Raw genomic sequence first — 27,515 nt, forward strand, 5'->3', positions numbered from 1 at the left:
TTTTTGATGTTAGACTTTTTTGAATGTTTAGATTTTGTCAATATCTGACTTTTGTGGATGTACATACAAACTTTATGCGATTTTAGTTAAAGGAGGTTCACATGGTATTTGAGCAAAGGTCATGGCATTCACAAATTTGTGACATGAACTTGCAATAAGAAAACATTTGAATATAAGGACATTTGCTATAAATATTTGTAAATGTTAGACACACATTTATGAACATATGTCCAAACTTTATGCGAGATTTTAGTTAAAGAAGGTTCACATGGTATCAGAGAGAAGATCGTGGCATCCATAAATATGTGATGTAAACCTGTCGAGCTCGAATAAGAAAATATGCGAAAGTAAGAACATTAGCAATAGACATTTGCGAAGGTCGGTCATACATTTGCGGATGTATGTCCTGACTTTAAGCATGTTTTTAGTTAAAAGACGTTTGCATGATATTTGCACGAACTTGCCGAGCTCAAACTTTTAAATTCTAGAAGGTTCTCATCGGTCTTGAGAATCTCAGAAGATTCGTGCATTTCATATGCGAATATCCTATGTTGAGATTCAAGTTAGCGATGTTTGCAAATATTTTATGCAAATTTCAATTCCATAAAATATTCATGAGAATCTCCTTTTTATTGAGATATTGTGCCAACATCAACTGATAAAAATGTCCTAAAAAAGTAAAGAATCTAAATTTTGGGCATGAGAATATGGTCATTTTTTGAATTTTCTATTCAGCAATCATATGAAAAAATAGTATATTGGCCTATTTATAGACTCATACAGGCCTAAAAGACTAAGAAGCCTACAACTAAAGCCCCATGTACCTCATACACCCTCTAATAGGTATTGGACCCAAACTTACAAGATCTGAGAGGTTCAGACAACTCTAGAGACCTTCCCAAGTAGGATGTATAAACCATTCGTGGTGATTTCTCCTCTTTATCGAAATAACAGTGGAAGTAGCCGGTCCATTCCATTCTACCACTCACAAGGTCAATTTTGCAAGGAGAAAAGCATCCAAAGCAAATGAACATGCATCATGAATACTTCACTAAAGCAAGAAATAGGAGGGAAAAATGGACATGCTGATTGATGTAATTTGCAGGTACCAAAATTTCATTCTGTTTTTCAAAATGACTCCGCAAGGGAGCTTTCTTCAATTGCGATTTGTACATCTGGCCATCTCTCAAGCACGCTATGATGGAACATGCCCAAATATCTGGGAAGAGATTGAAATCAAGAATGATCCTGTGCTACCTTAACAGGGGAATATTTTACATGTTTAAATCCCACTGATGGTTGTCCTCCAGATTTGCTAGACGAAAAAAGGAATGATGAGACTAGAGTGATGTGCTTTTCTGGACCATGAGTCTTTTCTTTTCAAAGGCAAGCTCGGGAATGACCCCCCACGGGATTCGAACCAAAGACCCCTGGTTATGATAGTATGACCAAACTATCCAGCTATCTCGTTCGACCTTAACTGGTAGTGTTTATTTATAGTGGAAAAAAGGGGGAATAGATTTCTGGTTTCTGTTAACAACAGTATTCTTTTATACCGAGGAAACATACGAGTTACTCGGTATTCTAATAAGAACCTACATTTTGACTTACACTGTGCGTGTTTTGTGTGTGGAGGGAGCATGAACACACTCATGTACGCAAACAGGCATGCTTGCATTAAAGATGAAATGTAGAAAGATATGAAAACAGATTTACTTCAGTCAGTCACTTCAGATTTACTTCCTCCAAAGTGGAAAGATATGAAACCAGGAACCACGCCCACTGCTGGAAAGATATTTCCAAGGATTTTGCTGTATGAAGCAGAAACAGATAAAAAACAAATTTGTGTTTCATTGATGCACAACGTAGAAAGACAAGTGAATCAACAAAGCCATGACAGTGTTGAGGTCGTGGTCAGCCTGTCTTTCCTTTCACCCCAAACCCTGGACACCCCTAAGCCCTCTTTCCCTTTTGAACCAGTACATTACCTCACTGCTGCCTCGACAGTTTATTCAAAATTGCCAATGGCTCAACACGGAACTATACAAAAGCCTAAACCCTTTTATATGTACATGATGGGTTTACACTTCTCGACACCAAGACAATTCCTGGTTCTGATCACTGTTCACCTTCTACAAGATCTTTGTAGATCAACCTTTTGTTCAATTTGGTCACTTGGCTTGACCGTGATGAGCTAAGGGAAACTCCACAAGAATGATGAAGGATGATCTGTCTGATTCTCTAAGATACTGTACAGTGCCATTCATGATCGTTACAAGATTTTGGCTGAAATAGAGACCTAAGCCTTCCTTAGAGATGCCTCGACTCTGGTGGAACATCTCTTGTATCAAAGCTTCTGGGATTCCTGGTGCTGAATGAATAATTCTGCACAGCTTAGCATGTTAGTAAACCCTTCATTTGGCATTTAAAACAAAAAGATTCAATTAATTTTCAGTATATATATATATATATATATATATATATATATATATATATATATATATATATATATAAAGGGAAATTAGTTCCTTCTACCGCCCATATGGTGTGGACAGTTCTATTTTTTTATAAGTACTTTCTTGCAAATCTGTTCCCACAGATGTGTTCAGCATGGTTCATTTGCTAAGATATGAGTTGGTTTTTTTATCAAAAACGTGATTTTTATAAACCTTCAAATTCATGAAAATTGTAGGCCATTGATTTATGATGCCTTATGAAAACCTGCTTAGACGTTGTAAATGGATGATCGAAGAGTCGATTCCTACTAAACAAACAATACCTGTAAGGTTAGATTCCAAAAAAATAAAAAATGAAAATTCTGAAAATTTAAAGGCAGTCACAATATATATATATATATATATATATATATATATATATATATATATATATATATATATATATATATATATATATATATATATATATATATATATATTGCCAACCATTTAGAAAACAAATATCATCTAACCATAAGAACATATATAATGTGAACAAAGCTATTGTGTATGTATTGAATCATGTTATGCTATTCTAGTGCAACCTTGAGTTTGCATCGACTTGGAACCATAGTCACCTTTATCATTAAAGGTAATTTCTCGGAGAGATTTTCAAAATTTGATAAATCTCGGGAATATCTAGGAAAAATCTCAAGAGTTTAAAAATTTGAAAAAAATATAAATAACAAAAAAGCTAAGAAAATAATAAGTTTTGCATTATTTTTCTTTCAAAAATATAAATAAACATGTTTTAAAGGTTTTAAAATATAAAAGAAACAAAAAATAAAAAATGCAAACTTTAAAAAAAAAATCTAAAAAAATATCACGATATTATCACGATAATATTGCGATATTATCAGAATATTTTGTTTCTGGCGATATTTTGAAAATATTGTGATATATTCCCGATATTATCAGCTACCTTGAAATAGCTGATAATATCGCAATGTTTTCAAATATCGGCAATATCAGTGATGGTGCTTGGAACACCAAAAGCTAGAAACAACACTTGGGGTATGCTGAGTTGCACACTCTTACAAAATAAAGTTCAATCTAACACAATGATTTGAGCAATTTCTTGACCATGGTTGTGTTCATGCAATATATGCTGATTTTTCTTTTGGAAATGAATATGAAAACTATTGGAGCCCACTGACCTATCAAACCTATCAGACTGATAGTCAGTTCCAACATCTAAATACCTAATGAATGCATCTAGATTTCAGCAGCTAGATTTATAAAAACCAATGGCTGAAAATGATAATTGTTGTCCATTGTCACAAAACTTGCACACACATGCACACATACATATATTAATACATAAATAAATAAACAAATATATATAATCTTACTTTATGCACTTTGGAGGATGAAAGAGCTTGAATCTTTAGCCCATACATATGGTACCCAGACACTCCATTTTACCCTCCATACCCGTGTTGACATGTGTATCCCCGTGTCAACATGTGTTGACACCCGGACATGCTATTTTACCTTCCATACATACAAGTTTGTATTTAATTTATAATTATAGTTTATAATTATATTCAGTTTATAACTTTATATTTTCAGTATATAATATATATTTTAGATATAGCATATATAGTTGGATTATATTCAGTTTATTTTGAATATATATATAGATATAGCCGTGTCCCCGTACCCACATTTTTTGCAATTGTTGTGTCGTACCCTCCGTACCCATACCCGCATCCGCACCCGCACCCGCACCCAGGTGACAGGCCCATACCTTTTCTCATTAAAATATGCATGTAATGCAGTAATAAAATGTAAATTGGTTTTTGCACCATTTTGCTGGAACATTCAAACACCACTCTTGAATAGGCAAGCCATTAAAAAGATATTAAGTGGGTGAAAATTTGGTGATAAATTCAAACTCTCAAGGAGACTCCCGTATCTTCATAATAGTATTTAAAATTTTCATCCTGACAACATGGTATGTCCTTGTCCAATTCCTCTCTCTCTCTCTCATGAATCTTATTTAAATATAAATTGTAAGGTGTAACAAAAACCTTCTCTGAGGAAAAATATATACCTGAATTCTAGATGGATGACTTGCACATCAGTGCCTATATGTCTCTTTCTTGAAATAACCTTAAATATAACCGGTCCATCAGATGACAGGGAAAACTGCAGTGCATGAAGTAGGAAATCTGAAAGGACTTGCTGAAGCCTCAAGTTATCACCGTACAAGTACATGGATGATACTTCAGAAGGCCAATCACGAACAAGCTGAACTTCTTGTTCTCTGCTTCGAATCATCCCCTGACTTGTAACTGCTACTAGAACTTCTCCCAAGTTGAACTCCACTGTATTCAACTCTAGATAACTGTTTAGCAGTACAAGAACAAAGAGTATTAAGTTGATGCAACAACAAAGTTCACCAATTACTAGACAGTAATGAAAAAGGTGGAAAACATGGTTCACAGATTCAACCAACTTGGAAAAACCAACACAGGTCCACCCATGTCCATAGCCAACCAGACAATCTGGGACTTTCATTTGAACAGGTCGACCAGGATAAAGTTAAAACATCTGAAGCTCTGGCCAACTTGGCATAACTCAGTTAAAGCCTGGGTGACTCCTGGATTAGACAGGTTTCTTCAGGTCCAGTAAGAACATGTCTTAAAATCATAAAGACCTACTCATGACAATTCCAGCAGATCCCACCCAACTGCTGGGTCAGTCCAAGCTTCCCTAAACATGGTGACAATATCACTTTAGGTTACAAGCATGTTGTTCATAAGAATCGTAACAATTCCAGAGGTGTACCATGAAGAACAACAAGGAATTAACTAGCATCAGCTGTTCAATTATGGTCAAAACTTTCAGAATCATTACAAGCCTCACAGAAAATAGATGTACCAAAACCCACCAAAATTAGGGACCACGAATTCCAAACTAGATAATATAAGCATAACTTAGACTACTACAGCAGCAACATGTCTTATGTCTTGTGCGAAGTGTTAAATAGATTGCAAATGAGTATTGTGTTAAACATATCCAAGAGAAAATTCATCCAACAAGAGATCATAAATTTAAAACAGAACAGAAGAAGATGACCAATATAATGTATCTGGTGATACCAATCAATCCTATTACTTGCTAGCATAAGCAATTTACTGCTTCATTTCCTTTTTAAACATTGCAAGACTGCCTATCACTAAGATCCTAACTAAAACAAAACCAAATTTGCCTCTCTTCTTTTCACAATGAAACGAGCTAAAATGTTTGAAAACCATAAAATACTTTGAAATAGCTCTGCTACGTACAACAATATTATTAAAGTCAGCAGTAGATAAAATTTCAAGAATAAAAATGGTAACCTACAGAAGGTACCTGCATCAGTCGCTCCATCTCTGAACTATGTCCAGGACCAGCATGTCCTGATCTCATTAACTCTTCTTAAATGACCTACATGTAAAAGCCAACCCACTTACCAAAAACACAGCGATGCAAAACTGCAGCTACGCAGCATCTTCAACTAACAGGATCCCTGATGCCTACGGCATTGTATGTTAAGGTCATTTTGCTTGCTCATCCATGTTCTTTGAAGGATCTGCACACTACCTAGAGTTTAAAGGATCTCATTCATTTCTTTGTTCTACCGTTCTCATTTGTATTCCTAATATTGCTACTGTTACCTACTCCTGATCCAGCACAATTTTCAATTTTTAACATCTAAATAAAAAAATAAGGTCTATTTCCGTATCATGCATCCAATGACCATAAAAAAGAAAAATGCAGCAAAAGAGCGGGAAGCTATAGTTCCCACAGACTAAGCGAAAGTGTACAAGACCTTGTGACATTACAACATTCCCTTTTGCAAGTGTGCAAAGAAATCACTGTATTGATACTTGAGAACGAAACTGACAAGTGATACGAGTGATGAATTTCATACCAGTCTTCAATGCTTTCCAGATCCATGTCATCCAAGATTTTGGCCAACTGTTGTTGACAAAGTGTGCTTGTCCTCAGAAGTTGATTCTGTTCTTTAGATAAGAGGGAATTTTCCATCAACTTATGTGTAAACATTATCCCATTAAGTGGGTTTCTCAATACCTGCCGAATGTATGCTAATTCCTTGAGCCTGTTACCAGCAGTCCGTTCCGAAACTTGCTGCGCTTGCAAGGCATGTTGGAGTTCTGGGCATGCTATGCGCAGAAAGCAAAGTACACCAGTGATCCTACCTTCGGAATCAGTTTTCTTGTTTGTGGACAGTAGTGCTTCCACATATTTCCCATGCTGGTCATAAAACCCAAACAGCAGCTTATCAGCATCTTGACCTGCTATCACACTATTCAGCATTATTCTGAGCTTTGTCAATGTGTCATTATCCTTCACCTGGCAACCAAAGCCATGCAGACAAAAGACTTCTCCAACAAGCATTTTTCCAATCACATCCTTTCTCTCCAGACCAGACAATTTTTCCATCGCCGAGTTCCACTCAGTGCAACAACCAAATGTATCCATTATAAATATTGGAGGAATCAAAGCACTTGGGTTCTGTACAACTGCAACATAGTCACCTTGAATGCGGGTGAATTTATCCATTAACATTTTCTGAGTAGTAACATCTTGTGCAACAAAGCAAACACCAACAACAATTTGCTTCATATCCCTGCTCACGCATGCATTTACCACCAAGATGACAGGACCACTGTTCTCCTGATTCCCAAAGGTTTTCAGTCTGATTTCAACATTTTTTTCTTCTTTACCTGCCATCAAATATGAAACATGAATAGTAAGTACAAAGATTGTGAAAAAATGACAGCAATTTTGTGAAAGCATTTACCAATGTCAGGAGGTCGCATCGTTGCTAAAGATTCAAAACAATCATTACATGGTTTTCTGTATTTGATTGGAATGTATAAAATATGTATTACTGTTTGAGGATGAGTAATAGATGTATTACATGAGAAGAGGATATTCTTTAGGATAAGGAACAATTGGAACCACAAAAAGGATAGCCTCACCTGCCAATGCCAAATGAAGCATGTTCTTCACAATTTCAACTGAATCCTCCTCAACCAGATCAATCAAAGGCAAACCAATAGCTTGTTCCACAGGTAATCCTGTCAAGTCAGCAGCCTTCATATTCCATCCATTTAGCTTTCCAGAAGAATCAACAGCCAAAATGGGCACTGCGGCAGTTTCAATGAGACGAACCATTTCGTTAGCCATTATCTGTAGCTTGTCTATCCCTTGAGCATTTGCAACATCCAGCTGTGCATTAGGGGTCTGGGGATTGCTTTCCAAGGCTTCTTGCAATGACCCCCTCAGTATAAGTTGCAAGGAATGAATAAAATCCATCTCAACATTCTCCCATGGAAGGCTACGTCGCTTAATAACCTCAAGAAAAGCTTTGAATGAAGACCTTGGGTGCATTCTCTTGCCATCATCCTTGTTAACACGATCATGTTTAGCACCACCCCACTTTATCTCTTTTGCAGTATGCGATCTGAACCAGAAGAGGAAGTCTCTTGAAGTTATTTTAACAGCAGCCATGCCACAAACAGCATCCCCCAATGCTGCTGCTCCCGGATAACCCGCCTCCATGAGGCTATCTGTGCTCAAACCTGTTGAGCTACCATGACACTCATTAAGCCATTTAATAATGTCCCTGATCTGAGCTTCTGTTGGAGTCGTCCTGAGCAACCAAAACTGTTTACCATAATATAGTGCCGCACCATCACACTTGACAAGGTCCATAATATTTGGTGACTGAGTAACAATTCCAGCTGGTGCATCCCGAAGCAGCATGTCGCAGAGCACAGTCTGCGTCCGTAGAATATGTTTCTCCCTTAGTTGAGCTGCTAACTCGACCTCTTTATTCAGTTGTACTGCAAAAACTTGAATCAGAAACTCACAGGCATATCTCAAAGGGAATGGAATGAACCTTGGACTCGTATGATGGCAAACCACCAACCCCCACAGCTTCCTACCCTTCTGAAGCGGCTCATTTGCAGCCTCTTCGTCATTCTCATTTATCACAACAGACATCACAAGTGAAGCAATCGATCCCATATTGGCCATGTACTGCGCATGACACCCATGAGGATATCTCAGTGTTGATCCGCACAAACTCAAGGGCTGCTCTAGTTTCTCATCTTGGATCACTATAACAGGAGGTACAGTACAGTCACAAATCATCCTGACCTTATTCTTCATAAACAGAAACCTTGAGGCCTGAGGGATGTCAGTGGCAGGATAATGCAGACCTAGATATGGTTCCAAATCAGGTCTTTTATACTCTGCTATAACCTCACCATGCTCATCTTCATGAAACTTGTATGCCATCACTCTGTCATAACCAGTGAGCTCGCTCACTTCACGAACAAGAACATCACAGAGAAGGCCTATATTACCGCTAGGCAATGCCTGCAATCTAGATATTGCCTTAGCTGCGAGCTTGTAGGATTTCAATGCTCCAGCAGTTGTTACAGGCACATCCGCCGGGTTAACTGGTTCCAAATCGACCACCAAACCAACATCTATCCTGTGAAGTATGGCATAGAAAGGTTTACCAGAGTTCCTACAATGCACCAACAGTGGATTCAAGAGATTAATCTCACTAAAATGAGCAGCCTTCTGCAATGCAACGGCACTTGAGGATCGGAACAGAGCCCGAGCATCCATGCCGATGGTAATAGCATCCTTCTGCTCTATGCTTGGAACCGCATGGGGAGCCAACTCCAGCATCTCCGGGGCATTCTCGCTGTACGCCAAAATTGCGAAAGTTTGCTCGTGGATGGCAATCATACACCCAAACGGCTGGATCAGCCTGCTTCTCTGTATCCGCTGCAGATACGTGGTCACGGTAGAAGAAGGAATGCTGCCACTGGCAGCATTCAACAAGTGGGCATCGATTGAACTCGAGTAATCGAAGAGCTTCTCCGACTCCTCAAAATCGACATGAAGCTTTGCGTCCATGGACGTCTGACCTACCAACCTGGCACTATGCTTCGACCGAGCAGAGCTGCTCCTGGAGTATGATCCCCTATTCGAATTCGACATCTTCACCGTCCCCAATTCCCTCCACTCACTCTATGAACTCCGCCACACCATACAATTCACCTCACCGTCACGACGTCACCATCAAAACCAGCAAAAGCCAGTGAATACCAGTGGGCGAATTCCCTCAAACCCTCCAAGATCCAGGGTACCATCTAAAACCCTCTTCAACCCCAAGACCCCCAATCACCACCACAAGGTGGTAGATACCAAATTCACCATAAATGCATAGGAATCAAGGAGAACACCAAGGGTAGAGAGAGAAACACCCAAAACCCCAAACACCGCCAAAATGGGACCCGATAACAAATTCGCCATAAATACATAGGAATCAACGTAAACACCAGAGGTAGAGAGAGAAACACCCAGGAACTTCTGGTCATCTCGCCGCATAAAGTCACAAAAACAGAAAGATTTGCCTTACGAAAACCCCAAATCCCCGATTACCAACAAAATTCCTTTGCCACGATCCGACCTTTTCCCAACGTACAGACCCAAAACCCATTGTTTGTCCCCAGAATTCACCAAGAGAAGCACCAGGAATTTTATGTGAAACAGGAACCCTAATTCTGCATGACGAATTATGAATTAAATACAGTAACAATTCAGGAAAAAAATAAAACGAGAATTTACTACCGATTGGTGGAGATAAGTACGACTCTCTCTCTCTCGTTGGTGGTGGAGCACGGAAATCCGTGATCCCCCAATCAAATCTCCTTCTTGGATTTTTCCCCAATTAAAAAAAAAAAGAAAAAGAAGGGGAAGAAGCGGATAAACCCTAACCCTAATTAGGGTAGTTACGGTTTTTGTTTTTTCGAATAAGTGTAATTAGGTATTCTTTGGTAAAGAAAAAAGAAAAAAAAAAGAGGGGCAAGGCGAGAAAAAAAAAAGGGGAACTACTTAATAAAAATTCATATATTTAATGATTAAATGATACTTTTACTAGTTTAGTTTGGAGAGGAAATAATGACCAGTTGACCGCATACAAGAGAGTGGAGGAAGCGACGTCTCCCTAACATTTTCGTCCTTTGTAATATTAAAAGAAAAAAAAATTAATAATTATCTGTTCGATGAATTAATTAAACTGAGAGAATGACTTAAATACCCGTCTCATATTCTAATATAATATCCTCATCTCGTTTATGCTTTTCTAAGACTTGTTTTTATGAGTTTCGAGAGCTTATGAATGGATTGCAATGCCCTGTGATTTTATGATTTTCTACGGATCTTATGATTGTAAATCACAATCAAAATACTTTGTCATACCTTGTGAAAGTTGGGTTAGGGAGACCCCACATAGGTAGGTTAGGTGGTTATAACTTGTGATAGTTGGTTTATGAATCTCACCAACTTTTACGAGAATTAGATACTCAATTGAGGAGTGAGTGGTAGCTGCTACATGATTTTATTCATGGCGCGTGTCTCAGCATTTTTTGTGCAAAATTACGCAAAAATGCACAAAAATGACATTTAACGGTGCTCAAAACTGCTGCTAAAAATAAAAAGAAGAATACTGGACACATCCCCGGATGACCTTTAGCAGCCGTTTTGAGCACAGCAGAAATGAAACCTTTAGTGGTGCTTCAAACTTTTTTGCACGTTCTGCATCTTTTTTTTTACTGTTTTTTGCACGCTGACTGTCCATCACACGCACACGATAGATGATCAGCGGGATCAAGTTTCATCAAACACTTTGATGGATGAAGCAGCTATGAATTTTCCCTCAATTGAGAATGTTCAAAAGCCTTGACATGACATATTCTCGCACAACCAAAAGCAAACATACTGAGTGTTATTGCGGAAACCCTAACCCTGATTAGGGTATAGGGTTTTTAATAAGTGCAATTAGCCTTTGATGGTAAAAGAAAAGTGGGGGCGAGGTGAGAAAAAAAATAATGGACTAATAAAAAAAGGAACTAGACCAATTGACCACAAACAAGAGTTGTAGCAGAAGCGACGTCTCTGTAATGTTTTTCTCCACCTATAATATTTAAAAAAATTAATGAAACTTGGAGAATGACTTAAATACCATTCTTATATTTTCTAATATAACATCCTCATCCGGATAAGCTTTTCTAAGATAACTTGTTCTAAGATAACTTGTTTTTACGAGTTTCCCGAGCCTATGAATGGATCTTAGGCCATATTTGCAATACCCTGTGATTTTTGGATTTTCTAGAGATCCTTTGATTGTAAATCACAATCAAAATACCATGTTAAGGTTAAAGACACATGAGAAAAACACTTGTAGAGCATGTTTGCTACATTGGGTGACTGAAATTTTCACAACTTCCTATTATTTTGAATTATGTTCATAGAAGAACCACAAGATCATGGCACTAACGGGGGCTCCACTTGTTTGGTAGGAGCAGCTAGTGCACGTCATCTTGTGTTGAGCTTTTGCAAGTTCGAATCTCAATGGTATCATTGTATAACTGGTAGGGGTCTGCCTAACCCCAGCTTGCCTTAAAAAAATAGAATCACAAGATGGTGCAAACACGATAAAGTTTTGCCATGTCAAAGTGACTCACTGTGAATTTTAAAGCTTTGTAACTTGTGAACCTATGAATCTGACCAACTTTTATGTGTATTAGCTTAAGCATCCATCTTAACATAACAGTCTTGTAGAAACATCCTTTTAATCCTAGAAGTACTCTTTTATCACATATCACGCCACTAGCCTATCTCCACTTTAAACAACTGGTATTGATCATTTTAGTGATATCTTCTTCGTAACCCTTATTATGTTATAATATAGACCCTAAGTGTTGAAACTTATGGTGTTATTGAATAGGCATCTCTTATATTTGAATGCCATTGCTATCACTAGCTTTTGTACTAAACTTGCACTTAATATATTCAAATTTTATTCTACTAATTTGTAAACCATTTTTTTCGGCATATTCTTAGAAAGTTCTAATTACTTTTGTATATTGTCCCTATCTTGACTAACCAGTACTATATCATGTGCAAAGTACATACACTAAGTCACTATATATATATACAAGATGTTATTTCATCCATAACTAAAGCAAAATAGTATGTTCTCAAAGAAGACCCTTGATGTAACCCAACCCTAATTGGAAATAACCTTGTCTCACCACATGTAGTTCTAACCGTCATAATTGCTCCTTTATACATATCTTGAATTATTTTAGTATATCTATAAGGAATCAATTTCTTTCTTAACATTGACCAAATAAAATTTCTTTAGACCTTATCATAAGCTTTCTCTAAATCTATAAAAATTATATGTAAGTAATTTTTACCATTTTCTCTAAATCTTTCTATAAGTTGTCTTAATAAAAAATCCCTTCTATCGATGACCTACCTGGTATAAAGCCCAATTGATTCTCTTCTCAAACATTTCTCTATTATCTTCTCTCACAGTTTCATGGTGTAGCTCTTAAGTTTAATCCCCCTATAGTTAAAATAATTTTGAATATCACCTTTATTCAAGCTTGGGACTGACACTAGTTGGGTCGAAAAATCCCCTTAATGGTGGAGTTGACATTTCACATTCTCACACAACTAAAAAATCACAACCAAAAGCAAACACGAGAAACAAGTGCATGAGAATGTTGTTCATGTGATACACATTCATAGTAACAAAAACATCACAACTTTCCAAGCAATGATCAAAGCTAGGGCTGAACAAGAAGCCGAGCTTGACTCATGTTCAACCCATTTAAGCTCGATTTGAACTCGTTCAAAAAGTTTAATGAGTCGACCTTGAACAATGGTTTGGGCTCGATATAGATAAATGAGCCGAGCTTGTACAGTCAATCGAGCTTGGTGAAGCTCGATTAACCCAATTAAGCTTGGTTTAGATAGATATATAATGCCTTAGCTTTAGTATATGTATAGTTTTTGTTGACAAAACTAACAAAAAGGTCTTAAAGGTCAGACATTTGGCTTTTACATAAAAGTGTTGAGATCGAGTCCCAACATGCCTCTATTGGTTACAAAAATTTTTGGTGAAGTAAAAGTGATCAACTCGAGCCGAGTCCTGCTCAAGCTCGATCCGGGCTGTTCCTGTACATATGCTTTTCAAGCTCGGCTCGAGCTTGAACCGAGTACGAACCAGCTCAAGGTTGGCTCAAACCCGGCTCGCAATCCGCCATAGTCAAAGCAAACGCATTCCGCCATAGTCAAAGCAAACATACTCAAGAGTGTTATTGCGGAAACAAAGCCCAGCGCATCCATGCATCTCTCACCCAACTGTTTACAAGGCAAGTGGAGCTGAGCATGGAAAACAATTGACGAGAGACGTTAAGTAGAAAAAAGTCTTTCTTCATTTACGTGATATCATGATTGATATGCTCCCAACCGGTTTGGATTTTTCTTTTAAACATAATTAGTAGAAATGCTATTTTTTTCACTTTTCTTTCCTTTTTTTTTTTTTATAGTCATTACCTAAATAGATAAGGGTAGGACCGTCAATGTGTCTTTCATGACCTTCAAAGTTTGTCTCTGTCCTTATCAGCAGACAGGGCATCGTCGGGGCCCCACCCGCTCTGGCCATGCCCTCTGACGTAATTACGGAGTGCCACTTGACGCCCTTATCACCTTCACGAGATTTTCTGAACCATCTGCCACGTAGATCTACAACATTTGTCAACAGTATGACGTGGCTGTGTAACGGACTCCATGCAAAGCCTCGGATCCCTTGAACTTATAATTTGTAATGTATATTTTTCTCTAATTATGCTCACTGATTGAGTTTTGTCGTTTATCAAAATTTGTAACTCACTTTGGCTTATACGCAGTGCCAATCTGACATGGTATCTCTGCATAAAAAGAGAGTCACCTCTCCTGCTTTCTTCTTTCATATATTTATAGGCACATGAGAGAGAGAGAGATTTTGTCATCTCAGAACGTTACTTGTCTTTTTTCTCCATATATATAGCTTCTCGCTTCTCGCTTCTCTGTCTAAAGTTGCTTTTTGGAAACTAATGCCAATGCCATTGCCTTCTGAGCTTAATTAAACAATTTTGGAACTAAAATAGTGTTTAATTATAGCGGGATCGATGGTTCATCAATTTTTTAAACCAAATACAAAATATAAGCCAATCAGATTTCATTTTTTATCCTATGTCTATGTCTTTGTCTTTGTCATGCTAAAGATATATATCATAGCTAAACTAGACAACAATATCTCTCTCTCTCTCTCCGTGGAGGTTGGTTGGATGAAGTGGACTTGTCCAAACATGTGTGTGGTTTTCATTTCCTGGGCACATTCCCAAGACTATGTCAGGGCAAACTATAAAACTAGATAAAAGACATGTACATGATAAAGTAGCCAACAGGAACCAAATCCCCATGAGCGGATCAGGTCCAAGGGACCTTGGACATGCAGTTTTCTGTCTAAGGTCTCTTGGATGCCATCCATCATCAAGATGAACGATGCTCACAAGCTATCAAAAAGGATGTGCCACTAAAATTTTGGATGCCATTCACTACGTGGATGGACGGTATATCAATGGTTGGCCGAAATTTGTCCAAATTAAACCAAATGCTTTGCATGGTTTCTGTACTGTGCCGTTCATTTTGATGATGAACAGAATCCAAGGTACCTTGGACAGTTTCCCTCTAAGGTCCCTTCCACCTGATTTTCTCTCTACCCCTTCTCTCTCTCTTGGTTGGTTGAGGAGGGATTAATTCAAAATTTAATGTGGTTTTATTACCACGTCTTTTTTCTTTCTTACTCCGAGAAACCACCCAATGATCAGAGACCTAGTCGCACTGGCTACACCTGCCCAACTTACTTACGGTCGCTGTCCTGACAGTGTAAAGCTTTGAGGGTTTACCTCTCACCCTAAGGGAATCGCAGTGGCCTAGGTTAGCAACAAAACAAAAGAGAAAAAAAAAGGAGAGATTGAAAAGGAATTAGTTATCTAGGGTTGTTAGACCTTTCCCTCCTCAACAATGAACATAATAAAGTTGGTTTTATCTTTTCTTTCCTTTAAAAATTAAAATTAAAAAACTGGGAAATGAGGGAAAGTTTGGAGAATGCATTCTTGGATTGCTTTATATATTGCCAAAAGCACTTTCCCAAAAAGCTGGTTTGGTGATGCCTTAAAATATAGATATAACCCCAAAATGAGGGACAATTTGTTCATCTTAAAGCAACTTGTTCCTTGTCCTTTCATATGCTTTATTTGTAAAGGCCTTTGTGATTGTTTATAAGCAAATATCTCACAAATTTCTTTCTCAAGATTTGAAGTTTTGCCAAAATAATCTAGGAAAAATATCGCAATATATAAAAATATAAGTTGAAAAAACAAGATGAAGTATAAATCATGTTTAAAATAATTAAAATATTTTGTCGCGTTAATATCATGATAAAAATGCAATTGCTTAGATACGTAGAGATGATTACCTTTTTTTACCAACTTTTGGAGATATCACGAAAATAATGACATTTCAAAAAGTATCGACCATATCTACTACTCAGAAAAAGAGAGTTTCATTATTGGACCCCCCATAGTTTATTAGAATAAGGGTCCTGATCTCGAGCCTCACAATAATTAAAAAATAAAATATTATATTGGGCTAGCTAATGAAAGACAACGCACAAGTGGAACGGTATTTGTGGTCATCATTCTATGATTTCCATCAATAGTCATCCCACTACCATTCCCACTTGAAACTATGCATAATTTCTCACCTCCATATGCAAAATGAAAATGCAACACGCCTCTTTCTATATTGGAGAAAGCTTTTCAAATTTCGTTAAGTGCTTTAGCGGAAAAGTAAGCATTAATGAAGGACATAACATCGGGCCAGTAAAAACGGTTGAGCTATAGTTATTAGAGTAAGAAGTGTGTGTATGGGTGGTGGTGAGGGGAGGGTGGGATGAAGAAGATAAGAGACAACAATACAAACAAGTAGCAAATGATAAAAGAATATGTGTTTTTATTTAAAATAAATTTTAAGTATTTTTACACTACAAGAAATCAAACCTTTATTGCAACTAAATTAGCGTCAGTAAAATTCTGCCTAGCACGAATAGTTTTGCCAGTAAAAGTATCGTTGTGATACATTTACTGGTGCTAATGAATGAATTTTTACTAACACTAAAATAGCACAAAAAAACTTTTCTAATGCTAAAAAAATATAAAAAAAAATACCTTTTCTAGCGCTAAAATAACACCAGAAAAAATGCCTTGTCTGGCACTAAATTAGCATCAGAAACGATGTATTTTTTGGTATTTTTTAATACAAAAAAAATTTGGCATTTTTTTAAGTACCAATGATATTTTTTTGCTTAATTAGTTTTTGTCTCATGTATAACTTGCTCGTACATTCATTCATTAATAAACCTACTAATTCATTCATTCATTGAAAATTGAATATGTTGATATATACATTCATTCATTCATTCATTTAGAAATGAACATGTTCATACATTCATTCATTTCATTCATTCTAAAATGAACCAACTCTTACATATATTGATATTTTTCATTCAATATGAATCAACTCTTATAATCATTTATTCATTCATCACCAAATACTACATAACTCCAACTTTTTATAACTCCAACCATCTATAACTCCAACATTTATATATGAAACATTGCAAGAAACACAACATATACACATACATAAATACACAAACAACAACAACAACAACAACAACTACGCCTTCATCCCAAAACAATTGGGGTCGGCGATATGAACCAACAAAGAAAATCATTCTGGGTCTTCCACATGAATCCTTCTCCTCCATTCATTTCTATCCAATGCCATGTCCTCGGTGAGGTTCAAAGCATTCATATCCTTTCCTATCACCTCCATCCATGTCTTCCTAGGCCTACCCCGACCTCTTTTAACTAATATATTTTCCCATTTCTCCATCCTTCTAACTGGAGCATCATTAGGCCTTCGTCGAATATGTCCAAACCACCGTAAACGATTCTCTCTCATCTTATTTTCAATGGGTGCAACGCCTACCTTCTTACGTATCTCCTCGTTCTGAATCTTATCTTTTATTGTATTTCCACACATCCATCTCAACATACGCATCTCAGCTACACTCATTTTTTGAATATGATGTCTCTTGGCAGCCCAACATTCCGTACCATATAGTAAAGTGGGCCTAATAGTCATCCTATAAAACTTTTCCTTCAACCGCAATGGCATTCTACGATCGCACAACACTCCAGTTGCACTCTTCCATTTCATCCACCCAACCTTTATCCTATGATTTACATCTCCATCAATTTCTCCATACTTTTGAATGATAGATCCCAAATATTTGAAAGAATCATCCACCGGTATTTCTTGCTCACCAAGCTTCACTACACTCCCATCTCTATTTCGTTGCTTACTAAATCGACATTCCATGTATTCTGTCTTACTCTTACTCAACTTAAAACCTCTTGCTTCCAATGTCTGTCTCCATAATTCTAACTTAGCATTAATCCCAGCTCTAGACTCATCAATCAAAACAATATCATCAGCAAACAACATACACCACGGCACATTTTCTTGAATTGATCTCGTAAGCTCATCCATCACTATAGCAAATAGGAAAGGGCTTAAAGCAGATTCTTGATGTAACCCAACCGTTATAGGAAAATTGGTTGTCACCCCTCCACAACTGCGGACATTGGTTACTACTCCTTCATACATATCTTTAATTATACTAATGTACTTGAGAGAAACACCTTTCTTCATCATTGTCCACCAGAGAACGTCCCTAGGTACTCTATCGTAAGCCTTCTCCAAATCAATAAAAGTCATATGCAAATCTTTGTTCATCTCTCTATTTCTCTCAATAAGTTGTCTAAGAAGATGTATAGCTTCCATAGTAGATCTTCCAGGCATAAAACCAAATTGATTCTCCGATATCATGACAACCTTCCTCAACCTAGACTCAATCACCCTCTCCCAAAGTTTCATAGTATGACTCATGAGTTTTATACCACGATAGTTTGTGCAATCTTGTATATCACCCTTATTCTTATATAGAGGCACCAAAGTACTCTTCCTCCACTCATTAGGCATCTTATTTGTCTGCCAAATCTTGTTAAAAAGATTTGTCAACCATTCTAAACCTTTCTCTCCCAAGCATTTCCAAGCCTCGATAGGTATACCATCTGGGCCAACTGCCCTTCTTGATTTCATTTTCTTCAAAGCCTCTGCAATTTCTTTCTTTTGAATCTTGCGCATGAAGTCACGATTCATCTCATGAAAAGGAATGGAAAAGTCTCCAAGATCCTGAGCATGACTTTCATTAAATAGCTTATCAAAATAATCTTTCCATCTCTCCTTAATCTCCTCATCTCTAAAACCCTTTGTGTTTCATCTTTGATACATCTAACCATACCCAGATCCCTCGATTTCCTATCTCTCATTTTTGCAATCCTATAAATATCCTTCTCACCCTCTTTGGTATCCAACTTGTCATAAATCTCCTTATATACCTTATCCCTAGCGTTCCGAACTATTTTTTTAGCTTCCTTCTTTGCTATCATATACTTCTCCAAATTCTCATTATCACGACTTTTACTTAGATTTCTATAACACTCTTTTTTAACCTTAATAGCTAATTTGACATCCTCGTTCCACCACGATGTATCCTTACCTAGCGGTGCACCGCCTTTAGACTCACCCAATACCTCCTTAGCCACCTTTCTCATGCCACCCGCTATCTTATTCCACATAGATTCTGAATCCTCCTCGAGACACCAATCAACTTCCTTATCTACCCGCTCTACAAACATTCCTTGTTTATCTCCTTTCAGTGCCCACCACTTAATTCTAGGATCTATCTTATGTCTATCCCTTTTGCGGCATTGTCTAATTCTAAGATCTAAAATTAAGACTCTATGTTGTGTAGCTACACTTTCTCCCGGTATAACCTTACAATCGATGCAACAGCCCCTATCTCTCTTTCTAAGTAGGAAAAAATCTATCTGACTTGTATTAACCCCACTTTTAAATGTTACTAGGTGAGACTCCCTCTTCCTAAACCAAGTGTTTGCTAAGATCATATCATAGGACAAACCAAAATCTAAAATCCTTTCTCCACTATCGTTTCTTTCTCCTATACCATAGCCTCCATGGATACTCTCAAATCCATCCCTACTAAAATGCCTACATGCCCATTAGGGTCACCGCCGATGAAAAGCCTTTCTCCATAAGATATCCCTTGTACTACTCCATCTAAATCTTCCCAAAATTGACGCTTAGTGAATCATCTAAACCTACTTGAGGTGCATAAATATTAATAATATCCGTACCTAATACTAATTTAATAAGTAAAATCCTATCACCCTTCCTACGGACCTCAACTACATTATCTATAAACTCACGACTCATAACAATCCCTACTCCATTCCTATTCCTATTTATTCCTGTATACCAAATCTTATATCCCCAAGGTTCTATCACTTTTGCTTTCTCACCTACCCATTTGGTCTCTTGTAGACATAAAATATCAATCTTTCTCCTACACATAACATCTACTAACTCTACCAACTTACCCGTTAAAGACCCTATGTTCCAAGTGGCTAACCTAATTTTATGGTCTTGGACTAACTTCTTTACCCCCACCCGTCCAACAAAGTGAGGGAACCCTTGCCTATTTGACACCACACCCGGGCGCCGGTGTGACGCGTCGCTTCCGGGCGACGACCTAGCAACCCTTGCCCATTTATCACTGCCTCCGGGCCTATAGAGTACAGCGCGTCGCTCAGTAGAGAACGCCCCAACGAAATTCTCATATTGGTTCATATTCATAGGGTATGACTAAGTTTTTATGCTGGCTGTCACAGACCTACCACAACCCTCCTCCTTTATCCGGGCTTGGGACCGGCAGTGTATAACTAAACAGTTATACACAGGCGGAGTTACATACATAAACACACAACTATCTTTATTCAATACTTCATAACTTCAACTATCTATTACTCCAACATTTACATATGAAACCCTGCAAGAAACATAACATATAGATATACATAAACACACAACTATCTTTAACCCTCCATAATTCCAACATTCACATATACACGTACATAACTTCAACCCTCTATAACTCCATCACATACATATTCAAGCCGCTATAAAAAAATTCATGCATAAAGAGGAGATAGTATGAAACTTCATGCATATATTCAAACCAATATAAACAAATTTATACATATAAACAATGTCAGATAACAAAAAAAAAAGTTTTATTTCAAATATATACGAACAGTTTGAAAGTTCATAAATTATATAGAGGAGAGACAGTGTCGGAACAGGAGGTACACTATTCTTGTATACGAGGCCTGCGAATAAACATAGATAAAAGAATTAGAAACACACACACACACACACACACACACACACACACACACACACACACACATATATATATATATATATATATATATATATATATATATATATATATATATATATATATATATAACCAAATACAAATTCATATACAAGATTAGAATCTTTAGTTATATCAACTTACCTAAGGAGCTTGTGAAGAACGTAATTGATTGTTGGCCTCTATTATCAACAATAACTCCTTTAACACTGCGACTTCAGATTCCAAACCTATGAGTTGCTCTTGTATTACACCTATCTTCTCATGATACACAGTGTTTTGATGCAAGAGTTTTGCTCGACTTAGACCTGCACCAAATACTTTATTATTGGACACTCCCATGCCAAACATCCATACACGTCCATATTTGTTTGGTCCCAAAACCCAAGAAAGGACATCCACTCGCGATGGGCCGTCCAAGGATGTATATGACATCTAAGATAATTAAGCTATATTGTCTCTGATCTCTGTCCGCAAAACATCGTATTAATTCAATAAGAATTATATATTTTATTTATATATATAATTCTTTTATAAATAACAATGAGCCCTAATAAAGAAAATAGGTCTTACCATCGCTTGATTTATTTCCACACTGACAACCCTAGGTTTTTGTCTGTTATGAGTCATGCAAAACATCTGCCCTCAAGAAGACTCGTCTCATTATCACCAACCTGCGAATAAATAGAACATAATTAAAAAGTGTAAAGTCCTATAAATGAATGATAACCATGCAAAATATTATACATACATTCTCTTCTTTATATCGTACAAAATTCATCGTGCCCATAGTATCCAAAAAAATTTGTTAGGCGCGATTGAGTGTGTTCTTTGTATTTAGCATCTACAAAGACATGTAAGTGATATATATATATATATATAATATTATAATAATATATAATGAATGCATACAACATTAACATATAATAAAAAATGGAAACCTTTGATGGACAACAATCAAAATGATGCATCAAACATTCGCACTGATTATCATGGATATAAGGTGGACGTGCATTGAGGCGCTCCTCGAGAGTACGATGCTACTTATAGATCATCTTAAGCTTGAACCTGAAGTTTCTTTAGGATCTAGTGTATTCCTTCAGCACCCATCCTTCCATCATCTCAAGAATTTTCTTTTGATCAAGTCTCAAAAAAAGAGATTATGCTTATGTCATCCATTGAGGTTGTCATTATAAAAGAGTAAGAGAAAACCCTTGTGAAAGCTCTAGAAGAGGAAAGTACTCACATGGTTCTAGAAGAAGAAGTTCATACTACTCTTGAATCAACCATTAGTGCTCCCATTCTAAAGAAAGAAGATATGTTTGAAATCCTCATTGAGGAGGAAGACCCTGAGTATGCTTATGTGATAGAAGACTTTAATCTATCAAACTTGGTAGGTACAGAGAATCATGCTTAGATGAATTGTCTAGATTATGTCATGAAGATTCCTCAGAAAGATGGAATTCCTCATGTCTTTCTTAAGGAAAAATAAAGTTTTGTTGATAAGACTCTCTAAAAAAACTCAAAATTTTCCAAAGGAAGATGCAACCTCATCATTCTCATACTCATATTGTTAATCAACCTTCTGATCTTATTTTGGACCTTGGAGTAACCAAGATCCTCACATATTTTGCTCAAACCTCTGCCTCTAATGCTGAAAATGGTGGAGTAACCTGCAATCAGCACTATATAGAGCAAATTTATGCTGAGTCGAGATAGCCAAAAGGTGAACAAATATTTCCAATAATATGGAATATCAACATCATCTGCTATTTTACAGAGCTCCATCTGAGGCAACATCGAAGCAAAAGTCTAATTCTCAATCTTTTAAAAGATCGATATTAGAAGAGAGAATGACAAAACCAGAATATGGGTCACCTTACACCTAAAGAGAAAAATGTCATGGACCCATCCTCACAACCTCTATGGTCTATCGCTTGGTCAGATCCAAAGCACACTTTGTTCTGTACATAGGGTCAGAGAGTCGCGTGAGGTAAAACTATACCACCCAGATCAAGTTTTCTTTTAATCTCTTATAGTCTGAAGTCATGTGTTAATCATTCTCATATCTTTTGAGAATGTGAATGAGTAGTCTGATTGTTTTTTATAAATAGTTATTTGAAAAATAAATAAAAAATAAAAAAATCTAAAAAATAAATTTAAAAAAAACAAAATTTAAAAAAGATTGCCCTTTTTACTATAAAGTTTTGTTATTTGAATGGATTTTGCCAAACAAGTCATTGCATTTATGAGAAGTTCACATGCACTTCATCTCACTCCTTGCATAATTAGCAGTGGGTCAGTTTCTTTTCTATTCTTGTGAAGAGGAAACTTGAAGGTTGAGCCCTTTATGAGAAGTCAACATAAGATGATTATGCTTGCAGTGAAAATAAAATGATAAATTTCTTTGTGAAGCCTAAAAATAGCAAATGATGAATCATAAAGGGAGATGTACAGACTCATATTCTATAGTTTAAGGCCATGATGATCCACTTAGAGTAAAATACTTTTCAAGTTGAAAGATGACAAAACTATCTTCTATTTTGTCTTTGCTTCTCATCCCCTCTTTTGGTCAGTCATATGGACTTATATGTCTTATGCTTTAGTACATTTTGCTCCTAAGTCTTGTTTTCAACATCCTTGAAAATGACTAACTTGGTTATCTTGTTGTACAAAACATAAACTATCCATAGAGGCCTTATCATGGGGCATTCTTTTATCAAGAAAAAAAAGTTCTAAAAAAATGTCAAATGCAAAAAGAAAAAAGAAAAAAATGTGACAAAATTCTAAAAATCTTAGTGCTTCCTTTACAATCGAAGATCTTAAATAAGATATGCCCAAGATTTCTTAACTCACTTGCTTTTATTTGAGCCATACATTCAAGAATGTTGTGTCCAACCTTCTTTGTTAACCCTTTTGAGCCTCGTGATACCCAAAGTTAAAAAAAAATCTATTTACCCTAAAAAACATATTACCATTTCATCTCTTACCACTGTTATCACCATTTATCTTCATTATCCCAAGTTCAATAACCCATGTCCTATTTATTTCTTTCAAAGTCTTTAAAAAATGATTGGCTACTTGAAAATATTCAATATAAATTAGTTTGATACAAGCCTTAGAGTGATGAGATTAAAGTATATCGAAATGGAAAGTCCTAGGCTTTTAGGCACTTAGAGCTCTCATTTTCAGGCCTAGATGGCCGAGGAGTTTTGCTCGCTTGAAAGTTTCTATCTTTGTAAAATTAGATTCACAGTTATTAAAGCATGTGTGTTGGTATGACTAGTCACTTTGAAGGTTGAGGGTCAAACAAAAGATTTATTCTACTGGAGAAGAGCAAGCATGTTTATTTTATGATGACTTTAATTAGGGGCGATAATTGAAAAGTAAAATCAGATCAACATTGACAAAAAATTAAATTATTGTTGAATAATGCAAGTTGCACAAACTCACTTCTACACTCACTCTTCTCATGTTTGTAACACTTTTCATGGCAAGTATCTCTTCAGATAAAAAATTTTACTTTCAAAAATTGTTTTCAACATTTTTAACAAGGGGTAGTTCCTTTTTCCTTTAAAAAAAAATAGAGCATCATTTTTACACTTAAGTCATCATGCACATTGCATTTCATAAGTCCCACCATGGTACTTAGCATTACATCATGCACCATTATCATTCATAAGTATCATCTTTATCTTATCAGTTGTTAATCATGAAGTTTTTTAACATCATGATTTGATTGTCTCATCCATAGCATTTATATTGTAGTCATTCATTATGTCTCATTTGACTCATAAAAGTCCACAAGATGATCCTATAACAAGATTCGTTCTCAGTTTTTTTTTTGCAATCTTTATTAAATTTATCCAAATTGGGTTTTTTATAATGCACAAATCATTATCATAGTTCTTGCAAGAAGTCCCATTTTGAGTCAATCTTTTAAAAATGTCTTTGTCTTATTGTATTTTTTCTTGCTTGTTTCGTCTTAAGACCGATTGATGGTCATTGACAAGACCTCCCACCTTTAACAACTATTCATTACACCAGGGAGACCCTCGTGTAAAATAAGGTTTCTGCTTTGCCTTGAGATTGATGGTTGGTCGTCAGTCCTGTTTTAGAATTATCTTGTAGGTAGATAGACATTAGGTCCTTAGGAAGTCCCACAGATTGATGGAGCAATTCTGTAAATAGATGGACATTAGGTCCTTAAAATTTTCTATAGATTGATGAAGCAATCCGAAACCCATTTGATGAGCGTGCAAACCATCCTAAACCCAAGCCTCATCCTAAGAGACATGTTTCTAAAGTGTTATCATTCCATGTTTTTCAAAAAATATCTCAAGTCTTTTTCAATGCTTTTGCCCCCAAAAGCTTGTCACTGTCATTATCTTTTGAAAAGAAGTCCTTATTTTTTTATAAATATATAAGTTGTCTTTTGTGCGATTTCAAGTGACAAGGCACTTGTTTCATCTCTGTTTGACCTCATTCAATAAGACTTTTCGCTCACAACACTGAGAAAATCCCTCGTATGAAATAATATACTAGCTTAGTCTGTAGACCAACTGTGTTTGGCCAACCCTCTCTGCTTATATGACAAGCATCACAATGAGTCTCTTGTGTTGAGCTATGCACACACCTTTAGCTATCATCTTGCACCGTCAAGCAGTCTTTGTCTTTGTCAAGATTTTTTTTTTTAAAAGCTTTGTTAAAGCTAATCTTTTCACTTTTTTTTAGTGAATATGTCTACTTCTTTGTTATCGATTGAGCTTCACATACTTGACAACAAAGAGGGTCATTATGTAGATACCTTATTTTGGATCAAGGTTTTTTCATGTCAAAATCCCTAAAATCCTTCACAAAAAGCAACTTTAATATGATTTTTGACCTTTAAAACCACCTCTTTAAGATTTTTGATTAAAATAAAAGTTAAAGGGAATGATATCGGCTTTCCAACAAGCCAAAAATTAGGTCAAATCGATAATAAAATCAAAAGTTATGGCCAAAATAAGTTTTTCGGTGTTATATACACTTGTTTTTCAAAGAATTGTCGTTATCATACTTTGAATTGTCGTCAACCCCTTTTAATTGTCATTCACATCAGCCATTTTCTGGGTCATGGCATCAACATCTCTTAACGACATAATCGATTATCGTTAAGAGTTGTCACTTCCCATGATTCATCGTCAGCATTTGTCAATCCCCATGATTTGTCATCATTAGATGGGTTAATAACATATTCATTTATCATTAACACATTTATTGTTAGTGGATTTGTCATCAGTGGCTCTCGACCATTTCAAAAAGTGCACCATTAGGATTGGTTCACCTTAATTCAGCCAATTCACATACCGAAACAAAAAATGAGTCATTAAACCTCTCTTAAAACCATGCAACTATATCCTAGGCAACCATCCTAAGAATCTAATTGTAGCCCTCTATTTCAAACATATTTAAGCATAACTGTAAATCTCTTTTTTGATCTCGGATACACAGAAAACGTATCCGGATCCACTAAAAACCTATAAATAAAGGACCCTTCTCCCTATTTCAGAGATATGAAATCAATTAATGCTTGTGTCCTTACTTTGTAGAAATTTTAGAACACTTAGCCTAGGGTTCAGATCCCCTATTTCACATTCTTTTGGAGCTCGAATCAAGCCAAAGTGTCACCCGTGCTCCCGTGCTTGTCAATCGTAGAAAGGGCTACCTAAGCTCGATGTGAGATTTAATTTACTTTAATTCATATTTTATTTATTTTATTAAGTCTAGATTGTCTCAGCGTTAGCATGATTTTTGTGCTTTCGTGTTTTTCCCGAATTTTGGTGGTTCCCACTACCGAACTCATCTTATTTGTAGGTTGCACCCGAGGTATGTACTTTTGCAATGCCTCCACCCCAAAAACGAAGATCGAAGGTCCCTTGTCTGGCTGGTCCCTTCTCAATAAAAGTGGAAAGGCGCGGGATCTTGAAGAACAATGCCTACATCTCAAGTTTGGATCTAGGTCTTAGATCCATTTTCTAAAAAGCTATATTTTTCTTGAAAACCCCTTGTTTTTGTTTTAAAAAAATCAAGAGGAATCCATACCAACTTTTGTTTTACCTTTCCCTAATGGGCTTTAGCTATAATTTTCTTTATTTTATGTAATCTTTAACTTTGTAGTTAAAATCTAAGATTGTCTACCCATACAGATATGCATCCACTAAATTGTTAACATATTATAATACAACAAACTCTAACTAGGACCACCCTATCCAAAATCTTGCATGCACAATGTTTTAATGAAATAACCATACTCAATAAAAAAGTGAAGAATTGACATTCTTTTGAGAGATTATTGTCCGATGCAACATTATAAAAATCCTTGGAGAAGACATGATTACTAAAAAATACATATATTCTTCTATATCCAACAAGCACAATTAATCCCTGGAGACAGATTCTGGTGGAGGAGGATTGGATGATGGTTGGACAAGGTTGTTCTTATGAGACCTTTGAGACTCGGGTGAAGGAGAATTGCATGTGGGTTGGACAAAGCTATTCTCATGAGACCCACGAGATAAAGATATGAGTTGAGAAAAAAATGGGTTAAGCTAGTAGTTTTTCTTGATTTTAGTTTTGACATGGGAAATAAGATTTATAAAAAACCACAT

At 36.3% G+C, this 27,515-nt stretch overlaps 1 protein-coding gene across 1 annotated transcript; it reads right to left on the reverse strand.

Annotated features, from left to right (window-relative positions):
- Positions 1–1,833: 1,833 nt before the first annotated feature.
- On the reverse strand, positions 1,834–10,239 carry LOC149818892 (phytochrome C-like). The gene is made up of 4 exons (XM_089984586.1): positions 7,493–10,239; positions 6,418–7,234; positions 4,552–4,845; positions 1,834–2,385 (listed from the first exon to the last, which is right to left on the reverse strand). The coding sequence occupies exons 1-4, from the start codon at positions 9,531–9,533 to the stop codon at positions 2,172–2,174; spliced, it is 3,366 nt and encodes a 1,121-aa protein (XP_089840712.1). The 5' UTR covers positions 9,534–10,239; the 3' UTR covers positions 1,834–2,171.
- Positions 10,240–27,515: the final 17,276 nt, after the last annotated feature.

The sequence above is a fragment of the Nuphar pumila genome, chromosome 13 (genome assembly GCF_984573655.1).
Source record: "Nuphar pumila chromosome 13, dmNupPumi1.hap1.1, whole genome shotgun sequence".
In the NCBI taxonomy this organism is placed as follows: Eukaryota; Viridiplantae; Streptophyta; class Magnoliopsida; order Nymphaeales; family Nymphaeaceae; genus Nuphar; species Nuphar pumila.

What these genes read in the sequence shown, in the direction of transcription:
- LOC149818892 (XM_089984586.1), bottom strand. Translation starts at nt 9,533, where the DNA reads ATGTCGAATTCGAATAGGGGATCATACTCCAGGAGCAGCTCTGCTCGG. An exon ending in GCTTCATTTGGCATTGGCAG is followed by an intron (nt 7,235 to 7,492) that starts GTGAGGCTATCC and finishes ATTTGATGGCAG; the next exon opens with GTAAAGAAGAAAAAAATGTT. An exon ending in CTGGAAAGCATTGAAGACTG is followed by an intron (nt 4,846 to 6,417) that starts GTATGAAATTCA and finishes ACTGCTAAACAG; the next exon opens with TTATCTAGAGTTGAATACAG.